This window comes from Sander lucioperca, chromosome 18 (genome assembly GCF_008315115.2).
Source record: "Sander lucioperca isolate FBNREF2018 chromosome 18, SLUC_FBN_1.2, whole genome shotgun sequence".
Lineage (NCBI taxonomy): Eukaryota > Metazoa > Chordata > Actinopteri > Perciformes > Percidae > Sander > Sander lucioperca.
The window spans coordinates 11,999,044-12,021,951 of record NC_050190.1 but is presented as its reverse complement, the minus strand read 5'-3'; the positions used below and the strand labels follow the sequence as shown (position 1 = coordinate 12,021,951).

The 22,908-nt window shown below is 41.9% G+C and overlaps 4 protein-coding genes across 17 annotated transcripts in view; 2 read left to right on the top strand and 2 right to left on the bottom strand.

Annotated features, from left to right (window-relative positions):
• The first annotated feature begins 647 nt into the window (after positions 1-647).
• disp2 (dispatched homolog 2 (Drosophila)) lies at positions 648-22,742 on the top strand. 3 transcript variants are annotated; one of them, XR_004101387.2, is made up of 11 exons: positions 649-949; positions 4,377-4,521; positions 4,731-5,008; positions 5,213-5,242; positions 5,369-5,492; positions 6,075-6,190; positions 7,023-7,138; positions 7,946-8,043; positions 8,301-8,459; positions 9,292-12,715; positions 22,451-22,742. XR_004101387.2 is itself a non-coding variant. In XM_031278574.2 (10 exons), the coding sequence occupies exons 1-10, from the start codon at positions 855-857 to the stop codon at positions 12,631-12,633; spliced, it is 4,503 nt and encodes a 1,500-aa protein (XP_031134434.1). In that variant the 5' UTR covers positions 649-854; the 3' UTR covers positions 12,634-13,528. The 3 variants fall into 3 exon arrangements, 2 of the variants coding, with proteins under 2 accessions (XP_031134435.1, XP_031134434.1); XM_031278574.2 differs by lacking the exon at positions 22,451-22,742 and having other exon boundaries at positions 9,292-13,528; XM_031278575.2 differs by lacking the exons at positions 5,213-5,242; positions 22,451-22,742 and having other exon boundaries at positions 648-949; positions 9,292-13,528.
• rpusd2 (RNA pseudouridine synthase domain containing 2) lies at positions 13,805-16,933 on the bottom strand. 3 transcript variants are annotated; one of them, XM_031278577.2, is made up of 4 exons: positions 16,812-16,933; positions 16,161-16,643; positions 15,452-15,748; positions 13,805-15,267 (listed from the first exon to the last, which is right to left on the bottom strand). In XM_031278577.2, exons 1-4 carry the CDS (start codon positions 16,815-16,817, stop codon positions 14,437-14,439), a joined length of 1,617 nt encoding a protein of 538 aa, XP_031134437.1. In that variant the 5' UTR covers positions 16,818-16,933; the 3' UTR covers positions 13,805-14,436. The 3 variants fall into 3 exon arrangements, with proteins under 3 accessions (XP_031134437.1, XP_031134438.1, XP_031134436.1); XM_031278578.2 differs by having other exon boundaries at positions 16,781-16,858; XM_031278576.2 differs by having other exon boundaries at positions 16,161-16,857.
• On the bottom strand, positions 17,596-21,072 carry pcmtl (l-isoaspartyl protein carboxyl methyltransferase, like). Of its 9 annotated transcripts, none has more exons than XR_004895674.1 (9): positions 20,958-21,072; positions 20,657-20,798; positions 19,655-19,759; positions 19,480-19,511; positions 19,256-19,360; positions 19,052-19,172; positions 18,871-18,956; positions 18,387-18,662; positions 17,596-18,298 (listed from the first exon to the last, which is right to left on the bottom strand). XR_004895674.1 is itself a non-coding variant. In XM_031278587.2 (9 exons), the coding sequence occupies exons 2-9, from the start codon at positions 20,778-20,780 to the stop codon at positions 18,286-18,288; spliced, it is 756 nt and encodes a 251-aa protein (XP_031134447.1). In that variant the 5' UTR covers positions 20,781-20,798; positions 20,958-21,072; the 3' UTR covers positions 17,596-18,285. The 9 variants fall into 9 exon arrangements, 3 of the variants coding, with proteins under 3 accessions (XP_031134447.1, XP_031134439.1, XP_031134446.1); XR_004895678.1 differs by having other exon boundaries at positions 20,663-20,798; XR_004895675.1 differs by having other exon boundaries at positions 20,657-20,830; positions 20,958-21,034.
• Positions 21,030-22,908, top strand: part of ccdc32 (coiled-coil domain containing 32) — a 2,477-nt gene continuing 598 nt past the window's right edge. Inside the window, exons 1-4 of one of the 2 annotated variants that reach the window (XM_031278589.2) lie at positions 21,030-21,262; positions 21,532-21,791; positions 22,253-22,406; positions 22,757-22,908. The exon at positions 22,757-22,908 is cut by the window's right edge and continues 102 nt beyond it. In XM_031278589.2, coding sequence (XP_031134449.1) covers positions 21,545-21,791; positions 22,253-22,406; positions 22,757-22,908 — 553 coding nt within the window. In that variant the 5' untranslated portion in view covers positions 21,030-21,262; positions 21,532-21,544. Of the gene's footprint in view, positions 21,263-21,526; positions 21,792-22,252; positions 22,407-22,756 lie in introns of both variants that reach the window. The other variant, XM_031278588.1, reaches the window with a different exon arrangement.

Sequence of the window (22,908 nt, the reverse complement as noted above, 5' to 3'; positions counted from 1 at the left end):
ATAGTCCTATCCATTTCTAATAAGCCATCTTGTCTGCAGCTCAAAGCGTCATTATTTAGGGGTTTTTAGTCCATCAAGTGTGCAGTTGTAGGCTACAAGTTGTAATGCTTTTTGGTCTGTGTTCAACTGTTCAAACGGTCCATGCCAATCACTGTTTTCACAACCTCGCAAAACAAAGGTTGTTCTTATTAATGGCTTATAACTGATCTAAAAATCAGCTATAAGTCATTAACAAAGCCACTCGTTAGCCTATACATATAAACCCGTTGTAAATCGTCTTAAAAACAATTCTGCAATAGCCTATATTTTTGTCACTGTATGCAACGAAATTTGATACAGGTGCATCTGATCTCAGTCTCCTCCTGCGTTGATTGATTGGTATTGATTTTAATCAATTGATAGCCTACCATCCGCCCTGGCAAGATAAATAGCGCATTTACAATATTTAGTACCATGGTGACCACGAGCTAGAGGTCCCAATTAAATGATGGTTTTAGCATCACTGTCAGTGCACCTTCGTAACGCACACTAAACAGCATCTGTAGCTCCTGTCCGAGCCAATTAAGGCACTGATGCGCACTATCCGTCACTTTGTGCTCCAGCACCGCGGCCGTTTGGACAGCGACCAGGCAGCGTCCTCAGCATCACCGCGGCTCCGCCAATCAGGGCGCAGCTCGGGGCAGATTAACCCAAACAGCCCTGGTGCTGCTGTGTAGTAGCAGCCTCAGAAACAAGCTCCCGATCCTCGTGGACTCAGTCTGGGCAGATGGGGACTGACTGTTTGGTCAAAATAACAGGAAATTCCTAATAGCCTTTTATTTTTGTATTTAGTTTGAAGCGGAATCAGGAGGGAGATGGAGGCTTGCTCGATTATAGGAGAAAGCACGGATGCGATAGTGATGGATGAATCCCCTACGGATGAAATGGGAATTCAGGAGGCTTACCAAAGGTGGGTTGTTTTTGTCCGTGGATTTATCTGCTTATAGGCTACTGCAGAAAAATAAATGGCATGTACAGTAGTAGACGTACCCGGCAGATGTGAGTAGCCTATTGTTCATCACCCAGCTGTGCCTGTGTTTATGCTGGCCAATAGGATTATGCACATAATATGATTTCTGCTGTTGTGATTTTTTCCATTACAAATTATAATTGTCATTTTAACATTATTACAGCATTCCTGATTATGTTGCCCTGTTTGTACTGCTGGTGAAACCAAGACGTGCTGTTGTCAACTTACTTTTAAGATTTTTATGTTTGGTAATCACAACATGTTCAGGTCAAATATCACTTAGATATCAAGTTAATCCATGATATCACATACGGATGTCAGTATTTTAACAAGATGATAAACAAATGCTAGTACTTTCAGTGCCTTATTGAATTAATCCTCATATAAAGAAGCCTTTATACTCATTTGTTCTTTTTTAGGCCTTTGACAGATATGTTGTACGCAGTAGCAACACACGCACACACTGTTGTTTGATGACAGTTACACTCTAGTTGACTTGAGAACTGTAAGATCTGTTCAGTGTCATCAACCTTCTTCTGGGTCACTAATGTCACCATGTCACTCACTCTGCTGCATATATATATATAGGCCTATATAAAAAATCAAATGGCCAAGGGGCTTTAAACATGACAGTGGGGCTAAAAACAGCTGAGGTCTGCTACCCTTCAGTTCAGCAACAGGCCACATGTATTTGTCCTCTCTTAGTTTAGCCTCAAGTCTTTGTCCTCTTAATAACACCCTGCAGAAGCTCTCGTTTAGGAATGTTAACAGTTTGCCTCCTGCATGCAGCCTGAGCCTTTGTCCTTTTTCTGTGTACATGTGTGTGTGATTGAAAGTTAAGGAGATGTTTGAGGACATGACATTGACTGGCATCCAGTGAGTTGATGTAAGAGATGCTGTGCTGTAGAAAAGGAGAGACAGAGACCTAAAGGCAGACGGAGGAGAGTAGTGAGAGCTGACAGTGTTTAGACTGTTAGATATTTTCCTTGCTTGAGTCTTTTGAATGCCTTAAAGCTGTCCTTAATCACTATTCTTACATCTTAGATTAGTGAGCACAAGATTAACTACACCAGTTTACCTACACAGTAATGCATTACTAATAATTATCATATTGTGTAACATCCAGGGGATGTCTGAATTATTCATTTCACTTTTGATTGATACATTTGCTGATGTACCTTTACTTAAGTTACATTTACAAGGCAGGCAGTTTACATGTTTGTCTAAATATGGTATTGCTACTTTTATATAAATACTTCATCCCCCACTGCAAACACGCATCAGCTAAAAGTAAAGTGGTCTTATACAACAGCCAAAATCGTACTTGTTTGGGGAACAACTCAGTGACACCTTCCTGGATGTATTTTTGTATTCATCCACTGAAATATTAATGACTTCCACAAATTGCTCTCCTCATGTGTGTGTATGTGTGTGTGTGTGTGTGTGTGTGTGCCCATACATTGGTCAGTGAAATTATTGTAAAAACTCATCAAAGGGGAGTAATGGGCTTTAATACTCAACCTGCGTAGAGTTTTGGATGGTTGGAGTTTATCATGCTCCAGCAATAGAAATAGTGTTAAATTAGTTGACAGTGTTGACTTCCACATTCTTTCTATGAGTGTATTCACTCACTCCAGCACCTAAATAGGCAAAACTAGATGACAAACATATACTATGTGCCTAAGAGCTGCAGAGTACACTGTGGGCTATTTATTATTTAGATCATATTACAGTTTTATTGTAATACAAAGACAAAATAGTGAGGTTCAGTTTCGCACTGAGCTCCAACTTTAATACCTCTTCTACTGTATATCAGCAATTCTACAGACTACTCATCATCTGTTATGGGATGCAAATAAAACTGTGTGAGGTCATTTAGGCTCTGTTGACTTACTCTGTCGTCATGGTGACAAGGCAGGAAGTGCGGTTGCATCCAGTCTACTGTGGAAAAACAAGCAAGTGGTAGGCTAGACGACACAGACCTTACGGCCCGTTTACTGAAATACAACCATAACATTACTCAGTAGTTTTATTTTTGTCTGTTTGGTTACTTTAGTTAATGAGACTTTAAGACTTCTTAAACTTCTGGAAAAAGGTTAAATAAAACGCAATGAAAGCAAGAGTGTGAATGATTAAAGCCCTCGATATACAGTCTTTCCCTTAAGTTTTAAGGTTGGAGAAAAGATTTTTTTATGTTGTCTGACACTATTGCATACAGTATTCTCTGTATCAGCTTGTTCCAGTTCTTCATTGAAGCAACACAATGTTTACACGGAGTGAAATATAAGACCCCATGTTTTTATGGCAGTCCGACATGTTTTTATCTTTAAAAACTTTACAATATCTATTTGAATTATATATAACGCTCTGTATTTGTATTTTATGTTATTTGAGTGTTTTGTAGTATATTAATATAGTAGAAAAGGAATGGAATATAGCTAGAGGCTCTGAGGCTGTAGGCTACAGTATGTAGGTACAGAGCTAACGCTAACGTCAGCATGCTTACATGCTCATGACAATGCTAACATGCCGATGTTTAGCAAGTATATATGTTTATACCATGTTCACCATCTTAGCTTAGCATGCTAACATTAGCTTGTTAGCATTAAACACAAAGCACAGCTGAGACTCTGATAGGAATGTCATTAGTTTTGCAGATATTTTGTCATAAACCAAAGTAGGCCTACTGGACAAGCTAGACATAAAAAGTCAGGGGATCACCAAAGTTTTTACATTTCATCTTGAGGGGAACATATATGTCTGTACCAAATTCCATGGCAATCCATTCAATAGTTATTGAGGCATCACTCAAAACTCAAAACCACAAATGTCAACCTCATGGTGGTGCTAGTGGAAAAGTCAGGGGATCACTAAAGTCACAAGGATTCATCCACTGGGAACCATGTCTGTACAAAATGTCTGTACAAAATGTTAATGTTGACCAAAGTGGTGAGCAAACCAATATAACTATCTCTAAAGCTAGCTGCTAGCGTGGCTAAAAATAGATATTTTTGCAACCAAGTATCATTTACTGTTCCTTACCTGTTCCTCATTAGCTCTGCTGACACCCTCAATTTTCCATTGAATATGAGATTAAGCCAAGAATGCAGTCAAGAAACTGAGAAGTGAATCAGCATAGTAGGAGAGATGGATTACTAAGATTTACAAACACTACGCTGTGCATTTATGTATAGTTTCACTGACTGAATTTGCACCTTCAGTTTTAAAGAACTTCGTTGCTCGTTTCTTTCGTGCTTATCTGTCAATCATTTCTCCTCTCCTGCAACCATTTTCCCCCTGTCTTATCTTCTCCTTTTCACACCCTCTCACCCATCGTTCTCTCCTCTTGTCTGTCTTTTCCTCTCAGCGAGATCCCAGCGGTGTCTCTGTGCCCTCCTGACAGCGAGTGCTCAGCTGAAGCCCAGTTGACAGTCATCCAGTCTGAAGGGGAGCTGTGTGACAGCTGCAGCAGCCTCGGCAGACCCTCTTCCTCCTGCCAGCTTTATCACCAAGTATGCCTGAGCACTGACTGTACTGTGTGCTGTTTAGGTTAGATATTTGGGGACTCATTAAAACAAAAAGGTTAGAAATAGATCCAGGATTTGGGAGGCAGTGTCACTCAAAAGACTAATGATACCACAATCCTATGCGAAGCAAATATACGTAATTTCTGTGATTTATATTCTGTTTATGTATTTTCTATCCTCTTTTTCTTCGTTAGGTCCCCCAGGGTCCTCAAGCTGGGGCCTATGATTCGCCGCAGACCCGAAAATGTCCCCACTGCAGCCATTACGGTCCAATTAAACCAAAGACATGCCACGACTGTCATTCAAACACAACAGGTCCTCATGCTAAAGGATGTGTAGCGGTGAAAGGGGGACACAGTCGTAGTTCTGCCCATCAGACGTCTCGCCATGGCGCGGTGAGATGTCATTGGCTGCGTGGGTCAAATGAAAGCCGGACACAGAAACCGACGCAGCGACATGTGGTGACAGTAAGGTGTGTTTAAAAGAATAGATAGACATTTTGGGAAATATGCTTACTCGGTTTGTTGGAGAGATGAGAAGATTGATGCCACTCTTACATCTATATGTGGTATCAATATTCTCATCCAACTCTCAGCAAGGAAACCTATAAGTGAATTTCACATTTAGAGTGGTATCATTTTCAAATTATTATAACAAAGTTCTCAACTATTAACAGGGATGGAGGATTCTACTGCATCCTTAGACGGTAAGAACTCAAACCATTTTTTACTTTAAAAGCCCAAAGGTACTGCATGTCTCTCTTATTTTGATCACAATAATTATTCTTTACCCAGTGTCATGTCTTCTTCTTCTGTGGCTTTCTACTTGGCAGTTATTCCCAGATGATAGTGGACTACCCATTAGCAGTGTTGGTGGGTTGTGCCGTGCTGCTGCTGGGATGCTCACTGGCTGGACTCTTCATTGGTCCACTGCCAGATTTCTCTGACCCATTGCTAGTGAGTCTCAAACACACAGTCATACACACATATACAAAAGCACACAGTCTAAAATGTAATCCTGCAGTCCCCCTTGGTGCAGCACTTGTATATCTACTGTCACCCTTCTGTCAAGTCTACAATGCAAAGCTCCCTCACCAACTTAGGCTGAGTGTTAATTACTGTTTCTCCAGTGACTCATGAGCTCAGCCGTCATCTACTTACTTGCATCTCATCTCAGATTCAGTGAACTGCACTGAATGAGATCACACTCGCTGTCATCTTAATTAAATACATTTTCTCACCTTTGAGATGCAAGCTTACAGGATAAACACTGATTTAAACATTATTATGAAAATGCAACATGTGGATCACAACAATGCATCATTAATGGTGAATTTAAAATGATTTACATAAGAATAACAATGATGATTGCTTTATACTGTAAGTGTGGGGCTCTCTTTCTTTTAAGATAATACACTCATCTACCAAACAAGCTTATTCAGACAATATAGGGTGCTTGTGATGCTGATTTATTCAGTCAGCTGTGTCTTTAGCTTTGATGTGTGTTTGTGTGTAAATGTATGTGTGCTTTTTCCTCAGGGCTTTGAGCCACGGGGAACATACATCGGAGTTCGCCAGTCCAGCTTGACTGAGCTGCAGGAGAACACTGGCCCGGGGAGAAAACTGTCTCCTTTACCACAGCAGCTCAGTGAAAGGTCAGCAGCGAGATTTAGTAGAATGCAGGCTTTCTACACAGGAGGACTGCACCACTGACCGATGCACACAGATGCTTTACAAATAGATTCGAGTGGTCATGCTGTGTGTATATGGTTGTGTGGTCGGTCAAGGTTTAAAAACTGTAAAACTGAGTTTTTGCTCTGGTTAATACCTATAACTGTTACTTGACCATATGACTGTAGAAATAAAGATCAAATGACTATGTGTAATGCAAATAGAGTCACTTGTAGTGACAAATGCTTTTTGACAATGCTTTTTTGCGTCTTTTAGCTCCTTGTTTTGGTTTTCCGGCTTACGACTTTACTGTTTTGATTCACTCTCACCGCTCAGATCAGTGTTTTCAGCGAAAAATATCTAATAAACCCACTGTACGCTACCTGCACAGCACAAAATGACAGACAGACAAAGTTAACAAATAGCTGGTGAACAAAGTGGAGCATTTAAAAGCCAGCTATTTCCCTCAGGGGTTGGTAGAGACCAAAAATTTAGCTAAAAGAAAAGACTAAATAAAAAATTAGACTTACATTTGCCAGGTAGCCAGCAACACAACTCAAAATGAATGTTGATCCATGTCCGCTGGATGTGTTAATAAACAAGTCTTTGCTAACACATTTAGCATAACAACTTTTTAAAGGTAAAGCTATGTGAGTGTTGTGTTTACAGCTTGTTGCGATGCCCCCAAGTGGCCAAAAAAGTTAATGCAGGTTTAAAATGATTCAATTGATCAATTTTATACTACCTTGGAACCAAGTGTGTATTTGTTTAATGAGGATGAAAAAATGCATAAGTGTGTGCTTCTATCTGTGCTAGTTTTGGGGGTACTGTCAGTGGAGATGACAGTGGCAGCCAGGACGCCTCCAGGCTTCGCATCAAGAGGATGCTGGCTAGAGACTCATCTCCAGACACGTTCCTCTGTGATGCTCCAGGTGGGTGGGTCCAGATCAGTCCCTGTCAATAAACCGTTAATTCACTGATGATAAATACATTTTTACATCAAACTTCGGCTACACTGATTACAGTAACAATGAAAATACCACTATAATCCTAATTGTAGATGTTTGCACATTTAGGAAAGTTACCAAGTTATGAGGGATGTTTAAGACTGCTGGCTTCAGCATCCTCAGCAGAGCAGACAATAAAAATGGAAATATTAGTAAATCAATGTAAATGTGATGGGTGCTTTTTCGGCAGTTGAGCAACTTGCATAATACTGTGAGCTGAAGGCAAAGCCCTCCAGCTTGTTAGGGAATAATCAGCACTTCCAGCAAACTAATGAAAACAGTGACAGCGTATTGGTTAAATGCAAATTAACAAAAAATAGTGAGAAGACGTAAATAATGGCTTTTAGTGTGGCTTCAAAGATAACAGTTTGAATGCATTTCCTTAAGCAGATAATCCCATATTTTATTCTTTAAGATCTACTTTGAAATAGTGGGCTGGCAGATCAAAGACTATACTTCAGTACGCCTTACAGATACACAAAAAGCTAAATCCCTAAATGGATTTATAAGCAATTCCAAGCCTTGAAGATTTCACCTAATTATGATTCAAAACAGATAGGGGGAAAGAACACACAAGAAATTTAGCCTGGTTATACGTTTATGAATTTAAAACGGAACTCTTGACAATTAGTTTTACCATTCTGAACATTTCTCACCATCCAAAGAAAGTGATGATTCACTGCTGGTCATCCTATTCCTGTATGTTGAATCCATCTGTCTCTTTCCACGCAGGCGAGCGTTCGGCTCAGCTGGTGTTTCGATCAGAAAACTCGGCCAGTCTGTGGAGTCTGAAGGCCGTCCACGCCATGTGTGAGATGGAGCAATCCCGGGTTCGCTCTAAACTACTCAGCCCTCCATCTCATCTTTGCTCTTCTGCCTTTTGCGCCATTCATCATCTCTTTAGTCATCATCTTCTGTCAATCTCACTTACTGTCTCCTTTCTCTTAAATGCCTTGACCCACATTTAAATGCTGAAATTAAAAACACTACTTTATGCATTGCCTCATCTGAAATTGATTCATTTTATGTGAATTTTGTTTCAAAACTGGGCATGTGTTCAAAAAAATCTTTCGCTTGTCTGATTCAGATTCGCTCCCAGGCTCAGTTCCAGGACTTGTGCCAGCAGCATGTGAGGGGAGAGGCCGAGGGAACGTCCAGAGGTGGCTGTTGTCCGAGCTGGTCTCTGGGGAATTACTTGGCTGTGCTCACTAACGCCTCCTGCTGCCTCAGCCTCACCTCGCACCAGGTTCTGTAGCTTTCTTCTCATTAAAGGTCCAGTGTGTAACGTGTTTAGTTGTTCATTATCAAAATCTGTGTTGCCCGTTCACAAACTTGTCCTTTTTCATGAATATTTACCTCCACCATCAATTCCAAGTATTCCTTTTGGCTTGAAATTTTACATTTGCATTCGCATGAACTGGGGTAGACGCTCCTTATTCATGCGCCATCTTGAAATACGTTAGGCGGTAAGGGACATACAGGAAATACTGCTCCGCCTTTCGCGTTTTCGCTGTCACATGATAAACTCACAGGTGCTGCTAATGCTGCTAATGGGTATCATAGCTTCCCGGCCCCAGCAAGTTTGAAGAAGGAAACATGGAGGACCACACATATTCAAAATCCAAATTTCAGGAACAGGAGTCTTCTTCTTCGCCCAGAAAAAGAAAAACGATATTGAAAAGAGCAAGAGACCGGCTTTTCGAAGCGTGAAGACTACCGTAGCTGTAATACGTACTTTGAACTGCGTGGTGCGAGAGAGTTGATTGCGATATATGATCTCAACGCTAGATGGGAGAAATTCCTACACATTGGACCTTTAAAATACAAACAAATTACTACATAAATTGTAATTCTGTTTTTGTAAGTAGTACACTGCAATAGCCCATCATGTACTGTACAGTAAATTAACTGTCCACAGTGCATGTTGTTAAGGAAAACCTGTTTAAACCTGTTAAGTTCAAGTTGATGTTGCAGGTTAAGGGAAAGTGGGATTTACAACACTTCATTATAACTGACTCTGGCGTGCACTGAATATGTTTTACTGTTTGAAGTTTTCCATTTTCTCCCTTTCACACTAGGTGTCTGAATCTCTGAAACTTCTCAGGAAATGTGCTCCGTATTATCACGAAGGACAACTGGTGGAAGCCTGTGTCGAGAGACCCAAACATGGCGGCTGCTCCTCTGTGCCATCCCGCTGTAAACAATCCTCTGTGGTGTTCCAAATCCTGCACTTTTTGGTTGATAAAGACTTTCTCGGCCCGCAGACTGTCGAATACCAAATCCCTACGCTGAAGTACAGCCTTCTGTTCTTACCCATCGACAAAGGAGAACACATGATGGAGATGTATATGAACAGTCTTGAGGGCAGGGATCTGACGTTCAACAACACCACTATCACTGGCATGGACTTTGGCATCAAGCAGAGGCTTTTCAAGTATTACCTGGCAAGAGATTCAATCTACCCTGTGCTAGCTGTCGTGTCTCTTCTTTTCACTATGGCTCTTTATCTCCACTCTCTCTTTATAGTAGCGTTATCTGTAATAGCAATCACAGGCTCCCTCCTGACCTCCTATTTCTTCTATAAAGTAGCATTTCACCTGACATTCTTCCCCCTGGTCAACCTCTCTGCAGCTCTTATTCTCTTGGGAAGCTGCTCCAACCAGGTTTTTATCTTCGCTGATTTCTGGAATCTGCAGCTATCCCAGAACCCCTCAGCCTCCCTGGAGAAGAGAGTAAACAGAGCTTTGCAGGAAGTCGGCTATTTGATTTTAGCGTCGGGGTTGACCTCCAGCGCAGCCTTTTTCTCTGGTTATTTCAGCAGCATCACAGCAATCAGATGTTTCTCTGTTTATCTGGGAACTGCCTCGTTTATCAGCTCAATCTTGGCGTTGGTGTGGCTGCCGTGCTCTTTCATTCTGCGCGAGCGCTACACAGAAGCATCCTCTGCATCTGAAGTAGTGCAGGGATGGAAACCGTGCTGCTCCAAAAACACCGGCGGCTTCTGGGATACGAGCTCACGCAGGAGATGCCTCTTTACTCTCGGGCAAAAGCTGAGAGAATTAAAAAGAGGCTTCAGCGACACTTCCAATTTGTTATTTCTGAAAATCCTGCCTTGCGGAGTAGTGAAGTTCAGGTACATCTGGGTGTGCTGGTTTGCAGTGCTGGCTGGTGGGGGCATATACATGTCCTGCATTGACCCAGGCATGAAGCTGCCCACCTTAGACAGCAAGATCGCCCAGCTTTTCCGCTCCAGTCACCCGTTTGAAAGATATGACGCAGAGTATTGTCACATGTTTATGTTTGAGAGACAGAGAAATGGAGAGGATAAACCGGTTACGTTGAGGCTTGTTTGGGGTGTCAAACCAACTGATAATGGGGATCACTTTAACCCCAAGAGCAATGGCTCTTTGGTTCTTGACCCAGGCTTTAACATGAGCCGGCCAGACGCTCAGGTTTGGTTGAGGGACTTATGTGGACGGGTTCAGAACCAAAGCTTTTATTCCCCTCCATCACCTGAGGATAAAGACGTTATGACAGAAAATATCTGTCTTGTGGAGCAGCTAATACAGTGGGTCTCTGTCAGACGGTGCTCAGAGAGTGATGACTCCCTCCATTTTTGTTGCAATGACATCCCTTTCCCCTACACACCCAGCGTTTTTGAGAACTGCCTCACTATGATGCTGGTGGAGAGGTATGCTGAGGGCCATCTGGCCCACAGCGGAGGCCTGTATTTCCATCCAGATGGCAGGGTCGCTGCCCTCGTGTTGGCGTTCAAAACCACATACCTCCACAGCTTCAACTACAGCAGAGCCAATCTTTTCTACAGAGAAATCCTCAGATGGTTTAACAGAGAAATATCAGGAGCACCACAAGGGCTGGAGAATGGCTGGTTCGTCAGTCATCTGTCTCTTTTTGATCTACAACAGGCTTTAAGTTCCGAGACTCTAGTAGTAGCAGGCTTCTCAGTAGCTCTTACGTTTGCTTTGCTTCTTTTAACCACCTGGAATATTCCACTGAGCATATATGGGACTGTAGCTGTAGGAGGAAGTGTTTTTGTCACTATTGGCCTCCTTGTTCTTCTTGAATGGCAGCTGAGCGGAATCGAGGCCTTGTTTATATCATCAGCCGCAGGGCTGTCTGTTGATTTTATTGCCAACTACTGTATTTCCTACAGCTTGGCTCCTCATTCAGACAAAATTGGGAAAGTAGCACACTCCACTAAAAGGATGGGATGTCCTGTAGCAATAGTTTCTGGTGCATTTTTCTCCATGGGGATCATCATGTTGCCTGCCACGGTCTTGCTGTTCAGAAAACTGGGGATTTTCCTCTTTTTGGTGAAATGTGTAGCGTGTGGATTTGCAACCTTCTTTTTCCAGTCCCTATGCTGCTTTTTTGGACCCCAGAAAAACTGCGGAAAGATCACGCTGCCATGTTTTTCAGATCACAATGATGGCGTGCTGTCCTCTTGCTCGGCAGCAGAGCCCGATTCCTCGGCAGCCTCGGCTGCAAACGGGGCCTTTAGCAGATCTAGAGTGAGGAGGAGTTATGACAAAGAAGCAGGTGGCTATCTCTACCCTGACCAACAACATCAGCAGAGACAGAAACCGACTGGAGCTGGGGGAGGTGGTGGCCGAGGGCCGGAGCAGTATGAGCTGCAGCCATTGGCCTATCGACTGAGCGACAGCTTTGAAAACAGCACCTGCACCAGTAAGCTGTCCAACCGGCCGTCTGTGCTCTCTGATGAGATTGAGTACAGCAGGAGAGATATGGGCAGGAATAGCATGGATGGGGACAGTGCGGAGATGTGCAGTCATCAACATACGACCTGCCAACCACCTCCAGCCCTGCAGACTTCATCTCCGTACAAAGAAAACACCCTGCGGCCTCTAGGCATGGCACAAGAAGACATAACGAAGGACAAACTGCTGTGTAAAACATGCAGAGATCAGTCTGGAGGGGTGAAGCACTGGAGCAATACATCCTTTTCCTCATCTTCCAGCATGGAGGACACCATCATAAGCCACACACTGGAGACCATTGACCAGCCATCTCTCTGCAAAGCAGACCAAACCACAGAGGACAGCCTCCATCCCCATCATCACTCCAACACAGGGCACCTCTCCTCCCAGTCCCAGAGCTCCTGCGAGGGTCTGGAGGACTCTAATGAAACATGTCTGAGTGACATTGAACCAGGACCTTCCAATACGCAGCAAAATGAAGGAGAAGAGGTTCAGTTACAACCAGGACATCTGAACAGGAAGAGAGACACACTTCGTCTTTCACTGAAAGAAACCGTTTATGAGACTTGTAATAAGGGCCGCACCAGTCAGAGTGAAGAAGTTGTCATCTTACCCAACAGTAAGCCAGACCTGCCAGACGTTTGGATAAAGAGAGATGGACAACGGGAGGATACATGTTGAGCAGAGTTGAAGGAATCTTTGCAAACACTGTGCATTAATTGCTCTGAATTTATAAAAAGAAAGAAGACACTGAGCATACACTGTTTGCTTAATACTCAAAGGAAATATAAGCCAACTGCAAATGTAACATGACAGCATGTTTGTCAAATGTTGCTGCTGAGGTGGTTACAGTGTGTGTTACAGGATCAGAGTATGAGTGTCTCTTCAGCGAAAGGTCAAATCAAATTATCACTTCTTAAAACTGGCATTTTCAGACAGAAGACAAAGACTCTGCTGCAGCGTTAACTTTGCCTGGACGCTTTTCACATCTGCACAGACTAATCTGTGTGCAGACACTGGCCTTTCTCCGTGCTGGAATTGTCCTCAATGAGCCATATACATTCATGGACTTCTGAATATTAAAAAATATAGACATGTGAGACGCATAGAAAAAGAGCTCCATTAAGTAGCAAACTGTCACTTGACTACAGTCAGTTGGTTTTGCACTGGCGATAATATGTACAATGTCCTTTGTGACCATGACGTACAAAGCCAGAAAGCTACAGTTTGTAATGTGTCATTTGTAGTGTCATGGCTTATTTGTATATTATAGTGTGTCAGTGTCAAACTAAGAGTCATGCTGTTTATTCCAGTGTCAGTGCCAAAATATTTTAAATGTTTACTTACTGTACTAAAAGGCAAAAAAGGGTTTCTAATGCAGATATAACACTATATGTGGGTTTATACACTGTTGGTGAATTAAGATGCGTACTGCACCAGGATACATGGATGTCAGTGTACACCTTGAAAAGAACAAGCTCTGTCTAGTTCCAAAGCAGTAGTTGTACCATCACATGCCACTGCTTCAACAGCTAACAATTTGTACATAGACCTTGCTGCAGCACTGTTAAGAGAAACTCCGACAATAAATCTAAGGACCAGAATGCCTTTCTCTGCACTTCTCCCCACAGCTGAGATGTCACATCAGCTTCTTTTGTGTGCAAGTAACAGTATTTATGAAATAAACAGCATGTGCCAAATGTCTTTCAACAGGGTTGTTTTTTGTGCAAAGGGTGTGTCCTTTAAAAAAGTAAAATAAGAGATGTGTCTATAGCTCGAATATATTAATTATATAAAAAAAAAGGTGCCGTGATGGTGGTTCAGCACAAAGACCTGGACGAGAAAAGACTTGTATCTAATGTGCCTATGAGCAGCATTATTTTCAAGCTTTTCTCTTTGCAAGAAATGTGTGCTTTTGACATCTTGACTGTATAATCACAATTCTTAAATTAGCCATCATTTTAAATCACTCTGTAGAAAATAAACTGCTTTAGAGTCAAACAAAAAATGTATCGCAGGCTTTCTATGAACAGAAGAACTTAAAAAGGTCACCACCACTATTATTTACAGGTGTCAATGTTGTTAATTTTTCACAAAACTGAAATTCAATAAAACATTTATTTTCCTGCAGCATGTCTTTTAATTTATTCCATATATCTTGGTTGGAGTAATGAGCAGATTACAGGCATAAGGGATGAAATTAAATTAAAACTATAGGTTTTAACATTAAAACAAAGTAAAAATGAGAATGACTACAAAGCTATGTTCTATGTATGTTTAAGGCAGAAAACAACTTGCCAGAGGAAAACATATTTCTACATTCTCAATTCTGGTGGAAACAGCATATGCTAAGACACATTTGCATCACAGAAAAATCTAAACTGCCTCAGAGCAAATCATTTTAAAGGATTTCTGATCACACTTTTAAATGTATGAAATAAACATGCATGAAGGCAGTAACCTAAACGTGAAAGTCATCAACGGTCAGCTCCAATCAGCCTCGACCCAGTCCTCTTTGGCCCAATCGGGTAAGCGTGTGGAATACTCAAAATCAGCTCCTTTGTAGCGTAAAGCGTGGAGATACATGATGAGTTCTTTCTCTGTGGGATCTGGTCGTACTAACTTACATTCACTGCACAGGTGGTCTCTAGTCTTTGGTGGAGTTTTGTGAGTTGCTGCTTCCGTTTGATTTCCATTTGATTTGGTAGGTTGAGATTCAAGCGAGGTTTTGCTACCGTTTGAATCTGTGCAGCCCTGACTCACCTTATCCACCGTCTCACTGCTTGAGCTACAACCGGTCGTCACCTGTGTGTCAATCTGGTGACTCTCTCCACTTTTGTTAGGTTCAGAGGTGCCATCCAATGTATCTTCTTTCTCAGATGTCTTGTTTTTCTCTGCCTCTTGTTCAATCCCAATCCCATCATCTGGAATATCCAGCAGGTGAAGACTTTCCTGAGAGCGATGTTCCTCAACCAGAGCCTGCAGCAGGTCCTCATTACTTTTTCCCACCAGTCCCCCCTTCCCCCTGTGAGGCCCCCAGGCTGAGGAACCATAGATGGGATCATTGAGGATGGGGAAGCCCAGGTACTGGAGGTGGACCCTGATCTGGTGTGTGCGGCCAGTCAGAGGTAAACAGCGGACCACGCTGGTTTTTCCATTAAAGCTTAGCCTCTGGAAGACCGTTCTGCACTCTTTTCCCTTCGGGTCGACTCGGCAGAGTCCAATTTTAAAGGAAACGACCAGAATGGGCTCCTCGCAGATGAGCTCACTCTCTGGAAACTCCCCCTCTACTCTGCACACATACTCCTTTTCAAGCTGTTAGAAAGAACAAATGTTAAGGACATTTTTGAGAATGATATGGCAAATGCACTTCTAAGAGACTTTTGAGAGAAATCTTACCACTATTGTCTAAACCCACTGACCTATATAAGCCAATGTCGACTGTTGTACTGTGGATTTAACCAAGTGAAAGCTTAAATCCACCCCATCCTGAACGTACCTGTCTGTCTCTCACCAACTGGTCCAGTTTCTTTGATGCCTCCAGTGTCCTGGCAAACAGCAGCACTCCAGAGGTGAGCCTGTCCAGTCTGTGGACTGTGTGGAGCTCAGAGATGCCCCGCTCTTTTCCCAGAATGAAAATCACTGTGTTGTGGCGGAAACGGCCGCAGGGGTGAACCGGGATGGAGGCAGGCTTGTCGACCACAAGCACTTCACCATCATCCACCAGAACCTCCAGGGGTCTGCCGACCACAGGGGGCTCATGACGGTGCACTGTGTTCTTCATAAGGTCATTATTCTGTGGATAGTCAGGGAAGACTTTAAACACTCTTCCACAATGTTAAACAGTAACTTATCACCTGTACCATCTGGAACCAAAGAGAATTCAGCCTCAGGTGACTGTATCTTCAACATGTTTTAAATCAATTAGATTGCAGTATTAGGATTTGGTTAAGTAACATATTTAATAAGAGGATTGGTTGTTAAACTCCTGGCTCTACTTCTGCCATGTGACAAAAGTATTCTTTAGTGCTACGTCATATGGAGAAAAATCAATTATTAACCAGCAGACCTACTAACATCAACTAACTAGTTTTCATCAAATCAAACCTGAACTGATTAAGTTTGATCGTGAGTTATTCTGTCATTGAGCCATGCTTGCATAACACTGGTACCTCAGACATAAAATCATATGTACTGGTGACACTGACCCTGAGCACCACAGACAGGTCCTCCACAGGTGTCTCGTTCAGCCGGATGCGACCCTCTTTGGCAGCCCTCTGGTAATATTCTATGGACTCAGCTCTGAACTCACTCTTGAACACCTCCAGAAGGCTCTTCCCAATCCACCGACCTTTGCAGTACGTTTTGAAGTCAAAGTAGTATGGATACACTTTGCGCAGGCCACCTTCAAAGTAGTAGGAGGTCTCGTCGAAATGCTCCTGGCGGAAGCTGATCCCCAGGTTCCGCTTCTGCGGAGGAGGGATATATCTCTCGCCCGGACGGAGCTTCTTCCCTCCCGCTCCTCTCCGCCTCTTGCCTCGGCCACTTGTCTCAGGTTCGCCCGGTTCGTCGCTTTTTCGTTTGCTACTTTCTGTCGCCTCTTTCGTTGTGGTTTTCTCCCCTGACACTGGGCTGTTTACCTCGGTCGGTGTTGGGGTGGCGACAGCTGCCTGCGCCATCGTCGAGCTGCTCTGTTGACACCGAGGATAATGAAAACGATTCAGAACAGAATTAACGTTACAAACCGAAATAAAGTGCTTTTGTATTTGATCAATTCCACGCGCAATAACTCCCGTTTGACCAGAAGAGAAGAAAGACAGCACATTACATTTTCTCAAGCCTCTAACCGACACACTCACATGCATTCCTTTTAAGCCAGAGGTCCTTGTTGCTATGGTCGCTACATGCGCACAGTGATGACCTTAATTTGTAGTCCAATGTGTAGTTCAAACCGTTAAACCGTGTTTCTTCTTCTTTTTCTTCGACCTTCAGGACAAATAACCTCCTCACCGAGGCATCATCGCCACCAAGTGCTCATAATGTGTATTTAGTTTAGTTAGAATAGATGATATTTTCAGAGTAAACTGTTGTTCCACATTTTGAAGAGTTTGTCTTGTATGTGAGAAGTGAGGATTTAGGTTGTATAGTTGGAATTCTCTGGAAAATGATTTAAAATGTTGATCAAAGATTATTCAATTTAAGAAATGATGTGTGATAGGTCTTGAAAGATAATGAGGTAAGGAAAGTAATTTTGAGGGTAATAAGATTTTTCTCCTCTGTGTACCTTTTCGATTATGGAATTTTAGTTGACGAATTTTGTTACAGATTACGTCTTATATTTTGTTTTGGAAGACAATCTATTGAGAGTGAATATGGTTTTCTGTAAAAACTATTAAAACATTTTTTTACTGTAATATTATTTTGTTTACTCAGTATTTTAGGTGATTTATAAATACGTCTTGTGACACTTGAATGAGAAAAAAAGAATGAGGACGTTTCCTTCAGCAGACAATGATAACATTTTCTTCTTCTTTCCTGTGTCCTACTCTCATTTAAAATATTAAACATTCCTTCCTTGTCCTTCCTGTAGCTCTCCCTGACCCTTATGTATACAATTTCAGTAGAAAAATGAAAACAATAAAATACCAATTTAGTAGGTTTTATTAATAAATCTTAAAAGTGTACACATCGTTCAATAGCTGTAGACAGGTAGTTTCAAAAAACTAAAATAAAATAAGTCCGGCTAAATGTCAAACAGGAATTATCCTAAACATACAGTATATGAAGCCAGTAAGTTTTTAACACAACATATTACTTTGTTAATTTGCTGGATTTTCATTTAACTTCCTTGGCTTGTACTTGCATTTGTCTTTATGTGTTACAGCATTCATAGCCAAAGCATTCCCATTAGATTATCTCATCTGAATTTCCCACAAGCATCCAGAAGAACACATACTGTAGCTTCTTAAGCTGTAATTGAATTTGTCTCGTGGCTGAACTTCACTGACTTACCCAAAATGAATACAGTGAATCACTTAGATCTCAGACAACTTTTTTATGACATCCACAATATCCTTACCACTCTCTCTACCTGACTCAAAGTATTCTGTGAGTAATGTCATCAGTCCAGCGGTGGTCACTCAATGTTTTATCACTCTTGGAAGACAATCTGGTCGGGCAGACAGAGCGAGATCCTCCTTGTACGTTGCTAGGTGACAACCCAGCAGGGCAGGTGGCTGTTAAGACTGGAGCACAGTGAAACCATGAGGAGTGCTACGGGGCTGTGGAGATGCAGCACCAACGCCATCTCCTGTGGGGGCAACCACACTGCAGTCAGAGCTCACCTCTGGGGAGAGAAGGAAGGACAGCATGGATATCATCAGGAACAAGCTACAGGATGGAAATGGATGTGAATCATGGCGCACAAAACTCACTGAAGATTACAGAGGCACCTGATGGAGGTTTGTCAGTACATTAAGTGGTTTTCCTTTATTGATTTTGGTTTAAAAAAGATAGGTTAGGAGTGTTTTCGTGCAATACCCAGGCCACTGACGCCTCTTGTCAGTCAGGGGGACGTAAACCACTCCCATCAAAGCTTTCTTGAGAAACGTCCCATCGATCTGCCGATCGTACTGTTCTAGCACCTGACTGCCACCGTCAGGGCCCACTGGGAGAATCAACCGGCCACCAGGCTTCAGCTGCTCCAAAAGCTTTAACAAAGAGAGGGCAGAAAACAGACATTTCACATGAGGTGAGTATAGTTCAAGAGGCAAATTCACGGTGGTCAGATGTACTGCAATGTGTTTTAACCTCAGCTCTCTGTGCTGCCTTGTTTTAGGACTTTGGATGATAAATAAGTGCATGATTTCTCTTATTATATTATATTTTCACAAAAGTAAAAGCCATACGCGTCCTTACAGCCTTAGGAATAGTAGCTGCAGCTGCACCAACATGAATGGCATCGTACGGGGCACCGTCTGGGTGGCCAAGCCTTCCATCTCCCACTGTGGACAGATGTAGATATGACTTTTATAGTCTTTTCATAGATGTGTATGTGCAACATAAAAATTTGAAAGATGCAAGACATCTCCTGACTCACCTACAAGTTTGATGCGTCCAGAGGTGAGCAGTTCTGGGTCGTCAGCTTGCACATTTTTTATTGACATTTGAACCAGTTCATCGATGTGTTCAATGCCAACCACTCTACCACTGGGTCCTGTCTACAAACAGAAAATGCAGCTTTTGCACTCACTCATATAGTGTATTTTGTGCCAACTGGTAGGGAACTTTATGCAGAACGTACCATCCTTGCAAAGCAGGCAGTGAGATATCCACTTCCTGAACCCACATCCAGTGCCGATGCCCCTTCAGTTAGTTTGTCACTTAACAGCTCCAAAGCATGAGCATGCTGTCAAACCAGGCCAATAGAAAAATAAACAGCCAATCATGTGTATGTACCTAAGTGAATTATAGTTCATCTTAAGAAATCTGCTCATATCTCAAAGCAGTTCAGTGTTTGTTACTCACCATGTGTGGTGCACTGATGGTCGCCATGTAGCCTGCCATAAGAAAATGCACAGAGTCACAGCACACATCTATGCTCATGAAACAGCTATTACTCTACAACAGAATGTATTTACTCAAGTACCTGTTACTATATTGATAGGTGTATATTTCTGTAAAGAGTGACTGGAATGAATACCTATGGATTGAGGAGAGTCTGCATAAGGATAGTCTATAGAATAGAGCCCTCTGTCTGTAGCCAGCATGGCATCAAACACTCGGTCGCTGCGAATCACCCCGTGATCTGGAGGAGAAAGGAAGAAGCGATGACACTGAGCTGAACTGGAAATTGTGAACTTGTGATGTTGAAGTCTGTTTCCTGATGGATTTGTTTCCTTTTAATGTGAAGGGAAAAAAACTAATTAATACAGGCTTTTAGAAGAACAATATGAGAACGAAAGCAAAGTATTGGGTCGATATTTAAGGCTAGGTGATATTACATGTTTTGATAATGGTATGGGTATTTCGGTCATCATAACATCATGATATGACGTTATGTTTTCCTTGTCTTAAAGGCTGCATTACAGTTCATTTATACATTTTTCTAAACTTTACACATGCCCCCTCATTTGCAACAGCTTGAATTAACAAATGGAAGAACAAAAGGATAGCATTATATCTTTTTAGCATTTTCCCTTTCCAATTTTCTTATAAATGTTATTGTTTTCCTTTTACCATTACACTTTTTTAAAGCTTTTCTATTTTCCATTTGATTGGTTTCAATTTTACTTTCCAATTTCCAATTGCCACATCCATTTGTCATTTAAATATCCAGTAGCCCTTTTCAGTTTTCCTTTTTGCGAAAACATTTAAATATGCCTAATTGTGAGTAATACAATATAATAATAGTTTACATTTCCATTGAATTACATTTATAGTAATACAATATAATACAAGTTTACATGTCCATTTTTCTTTTAATTCAATTCTGGTTAAAAGTATCTTCCATATTTTTCTGACTGAAGTTAATAATGAATGTCTCTGTCTGCTTAGCCAATATCCACATTAGAGAGTATCACCATAATTTATTTTAATTACAGTATTAAAGCACCAGCTTTCACACTCAAAATATGATTACATTGTGGACCTTGAGATTTTGAGTCAAAGACCTTGTAATGTCAAAGACAACAGCCCATTATACCATTACCCCTGAGCCTGCTGATGAGTTCTGGGTGTGTTTTGCCACTGGACATCCACGCCATGGTCCGGGACAGCAGTACACCCATCGGGACTGCCACTACTGCCAGGCGTAACGCTGCGAGCATGTCCTATACTGGATCTCCCTGCAGTGACATGGTGATCAGCGCTTGCGACCCTGAATACATGGCGTTACATTATCAATATATAATATAATTGAACAGTTGCCAGTGCTCATGTCAGTTGTTCAAATAGTGAATACTCACGTAAAAATAATTCAACAGAGGTCAACAGAGCTTGTTTACCTTGGTAGTTCGCAACCGTTCCTTCCTTCCAGCTGAGCCTGAGACAAACTTCCTGGATCCCTCCTAAGGGAAACACAGCGCCTGGCCAATAAGATGTGGACTGTCCAGCATGAAGCCCCAGAGATCCAATGACAACTCAAATCAGTTTGATGGACAGTTGCAACGTCCAATCATATGACCCTAAATAAGGAAGTGGGCAGTCGCTCATTAAAGATTGTGGATCATGGACACAGTTAGCTAGTGAGGCTAACCTCTATAGTCATACATCAGAGTAAAACGGTTATTACGTTGATATTTTCACACAGGTAAGACACATTTGCAATTTATTATGATGACAAACCGTTTGAAGAACATTCGAAATGCACAACAATAGTCAATGCAGTAGGTTTTAGACACCAATTTAGCTAACTTAACGTTAAGTATGTTGATTAAAGCTCAGTTTTTGTTGATTGCGCTTAGTATTTGGAAATATGCGTAGTTTCCTTTTCTGTTTTTTCGTCTAAATGTATCACGAACAGGCCATCAACAAAATTGGGCTAACGCTAACTAATGTTGAATTGTCTTTCTACCTTAGCCTGTACACCAGAATGATTGACGACTTTGAGAGCCAGGAGGCCCGGTCCAGCGGTGAGCTGTGGACCGAAATCTGCTCCAGTCTGCCGGAGGCGCAAGTGGAAGCAACCCCGGAGATCAACACGGAGTTCAAAGATTCATTCCAGCCAGCAGCACAACTCGGAGTGCACGTCAATGGACAATCAAATTGGACACATACCAGTTCTTCTAGCGCCAAATGGGAACCCATGGAGGATTCTGAGAGCTACATAGCCAGTTTAGGTACAGGCATCCTTCTGCCTCTTTCATGACTGAAGCTCACCTTGTCCTTAATCCACCTGGTTGTAACATGCATCATACATCATCCTCAATCAAGTTGTGTGGTAGATAGTAGAAATGATTTGATTTGATGGTTTCAAAGTCCTGATATATACTATTTTCTGACATTTTATACACTAAATGACAAGTCAATTAACTGAGGAAACAATCTTGAGATTAATCAATCATTTAAATAATCCTATAACCCTATACTAATTGATAGACTATATATGATAGAGGAACAAACTCGCATACCACCATGATGATGCCGAAATAACCAAACACGTTGGTATGTCTGCTGCACCCTGCTGCGTGTGCTCTGTCAAAGTCAGACATTTCCTGCCCCTGACCCTCCATTCATAAATGTCAAAATTTTGATTTAAGATACAAATACAGTATTTTTTTCTGTCTACATTTTGGTGCAGAGAACCGCCTGAAGAAATTAAAGGGTCAGTCAAGTGATGTGACTTCCAGGGACATGTTGCGATCCTTGTCTCAAGCTAAGAAAGAATGTTGGGATAGATTTCTGCACGACGCGCAGACCTCAGAGCTCTTCCAAGGTGGTGACATGGATGAGAGGTAGGATGAGTTGGGATGGATTATGCTGTTAAACACACTGCCAGAACACGAGCATTAGGTGAAGGGTTATACTACCAGAGGAGCGCTTCTATTCTCAATTTACCTTCTGGTCTGTCAAAAACTGCCCCATTTTAAGCCCAAGTAAAAACTGCATCCTCCTAACCACATTTTATTATATATTCTAATGTTGAATGTTGCAGGAATAGCTCCATCTGCTGTTCTTTTACGGTAGTAGCCTATGGTCTAAATTGAATAGAGTTTGTGTAATTTGCTTTTCTAGACAACAGAATTAGTGGAAATAGACCTCATCTTTATTACCTTTTCACTTTTTGTGTACCACCCTTCCCTAGTGCTCTTGAACACTTCAAGAGGTGGTTGATTCCTGAGAAGGTGGCCATCAGCGCAGAAGAGCTGGAATATCTCCTGAGGCCATCTCAGAATAACGAACCAGCTGAAACAAACCAAACACAGAACGAAGAGGACACGGAGGGAGAGACTCACA

What these genes read in the sequence shown, in the direction of transcription:
- disp2 (XM_031278574.2), top strand. Translation starts at nt 855, where the DNA reads ATGGAGGCTTGCTCGATTATAGGAGAAAGCACGGATGCGATAGTGATG. An exon ending in GTTCCTCTGTGATGCTCCAG is followed by an intron (nt 7,139 to 7,945) that starts GTGGGTGGGTCC and finishes CTTTCCACGCAG; the next exon opens with GCGAGCGTTCGGCTCAGCTG. An exon ending in TCAGCCTCACCTCGCACCAG is followed by an intron (nt 8,460 to 9,291) that starts GTTCTGTAGCTT and finishes CTTTCACACTAG; the next exon opens with GTGTCTGAATCTCTGAAACT.
- rpusd2 (XM_031278576.2), bottom strand. Translation starts at nt 16,817, where the DNA reads ATGCATGTGAGTGTGTCGGTTAGAGGCTTGAGAAAATGTAATGTGCTG. An exon ending in ACCTGTCTGTGGTGCTCAGG is followed by an intron (nt 15,749 to 16,160) that starts GTCAGTGTCACC and finishes GACTATCCACAG; the next exon opens with AATAATGACCTTATGAAGAA. An exon ending in AGTTGGTGAGAGACAGACAG is followed by an intron (nt 15,268 to 15,451) that starts GTACGTTCAGGA and finishes TCTTTCTAACAG; the next exon opens with CTTGAAAAGGAGTATGTGTG.
- pcmtl (XM_031278579.2), bottom strand. Translation starts at nt 20,780, where the DNA reads ATGCTCGCAGCGTTACGCCTGGCAGTAGTGGCAGTCCCGATGGGTGTA. An exon ending in CAGCAGGCTCAGGGGTAATG is followed by an intron (nt 19,760 to 20,656) that starts GTATAATGGGCT and finishes TTTCTCCTCCAG; the next exon opens with ATCACGGGGTGATTCGCAGC. An exon ending in AGACTCTCCTCAATCCATAG is followed by an intron (nt 19,512 to 19,654) that starts GTATTCATTCCA and finishes TTCTTATGGCAG; the next exon opens with GCTACATGGCGACCATCAGT.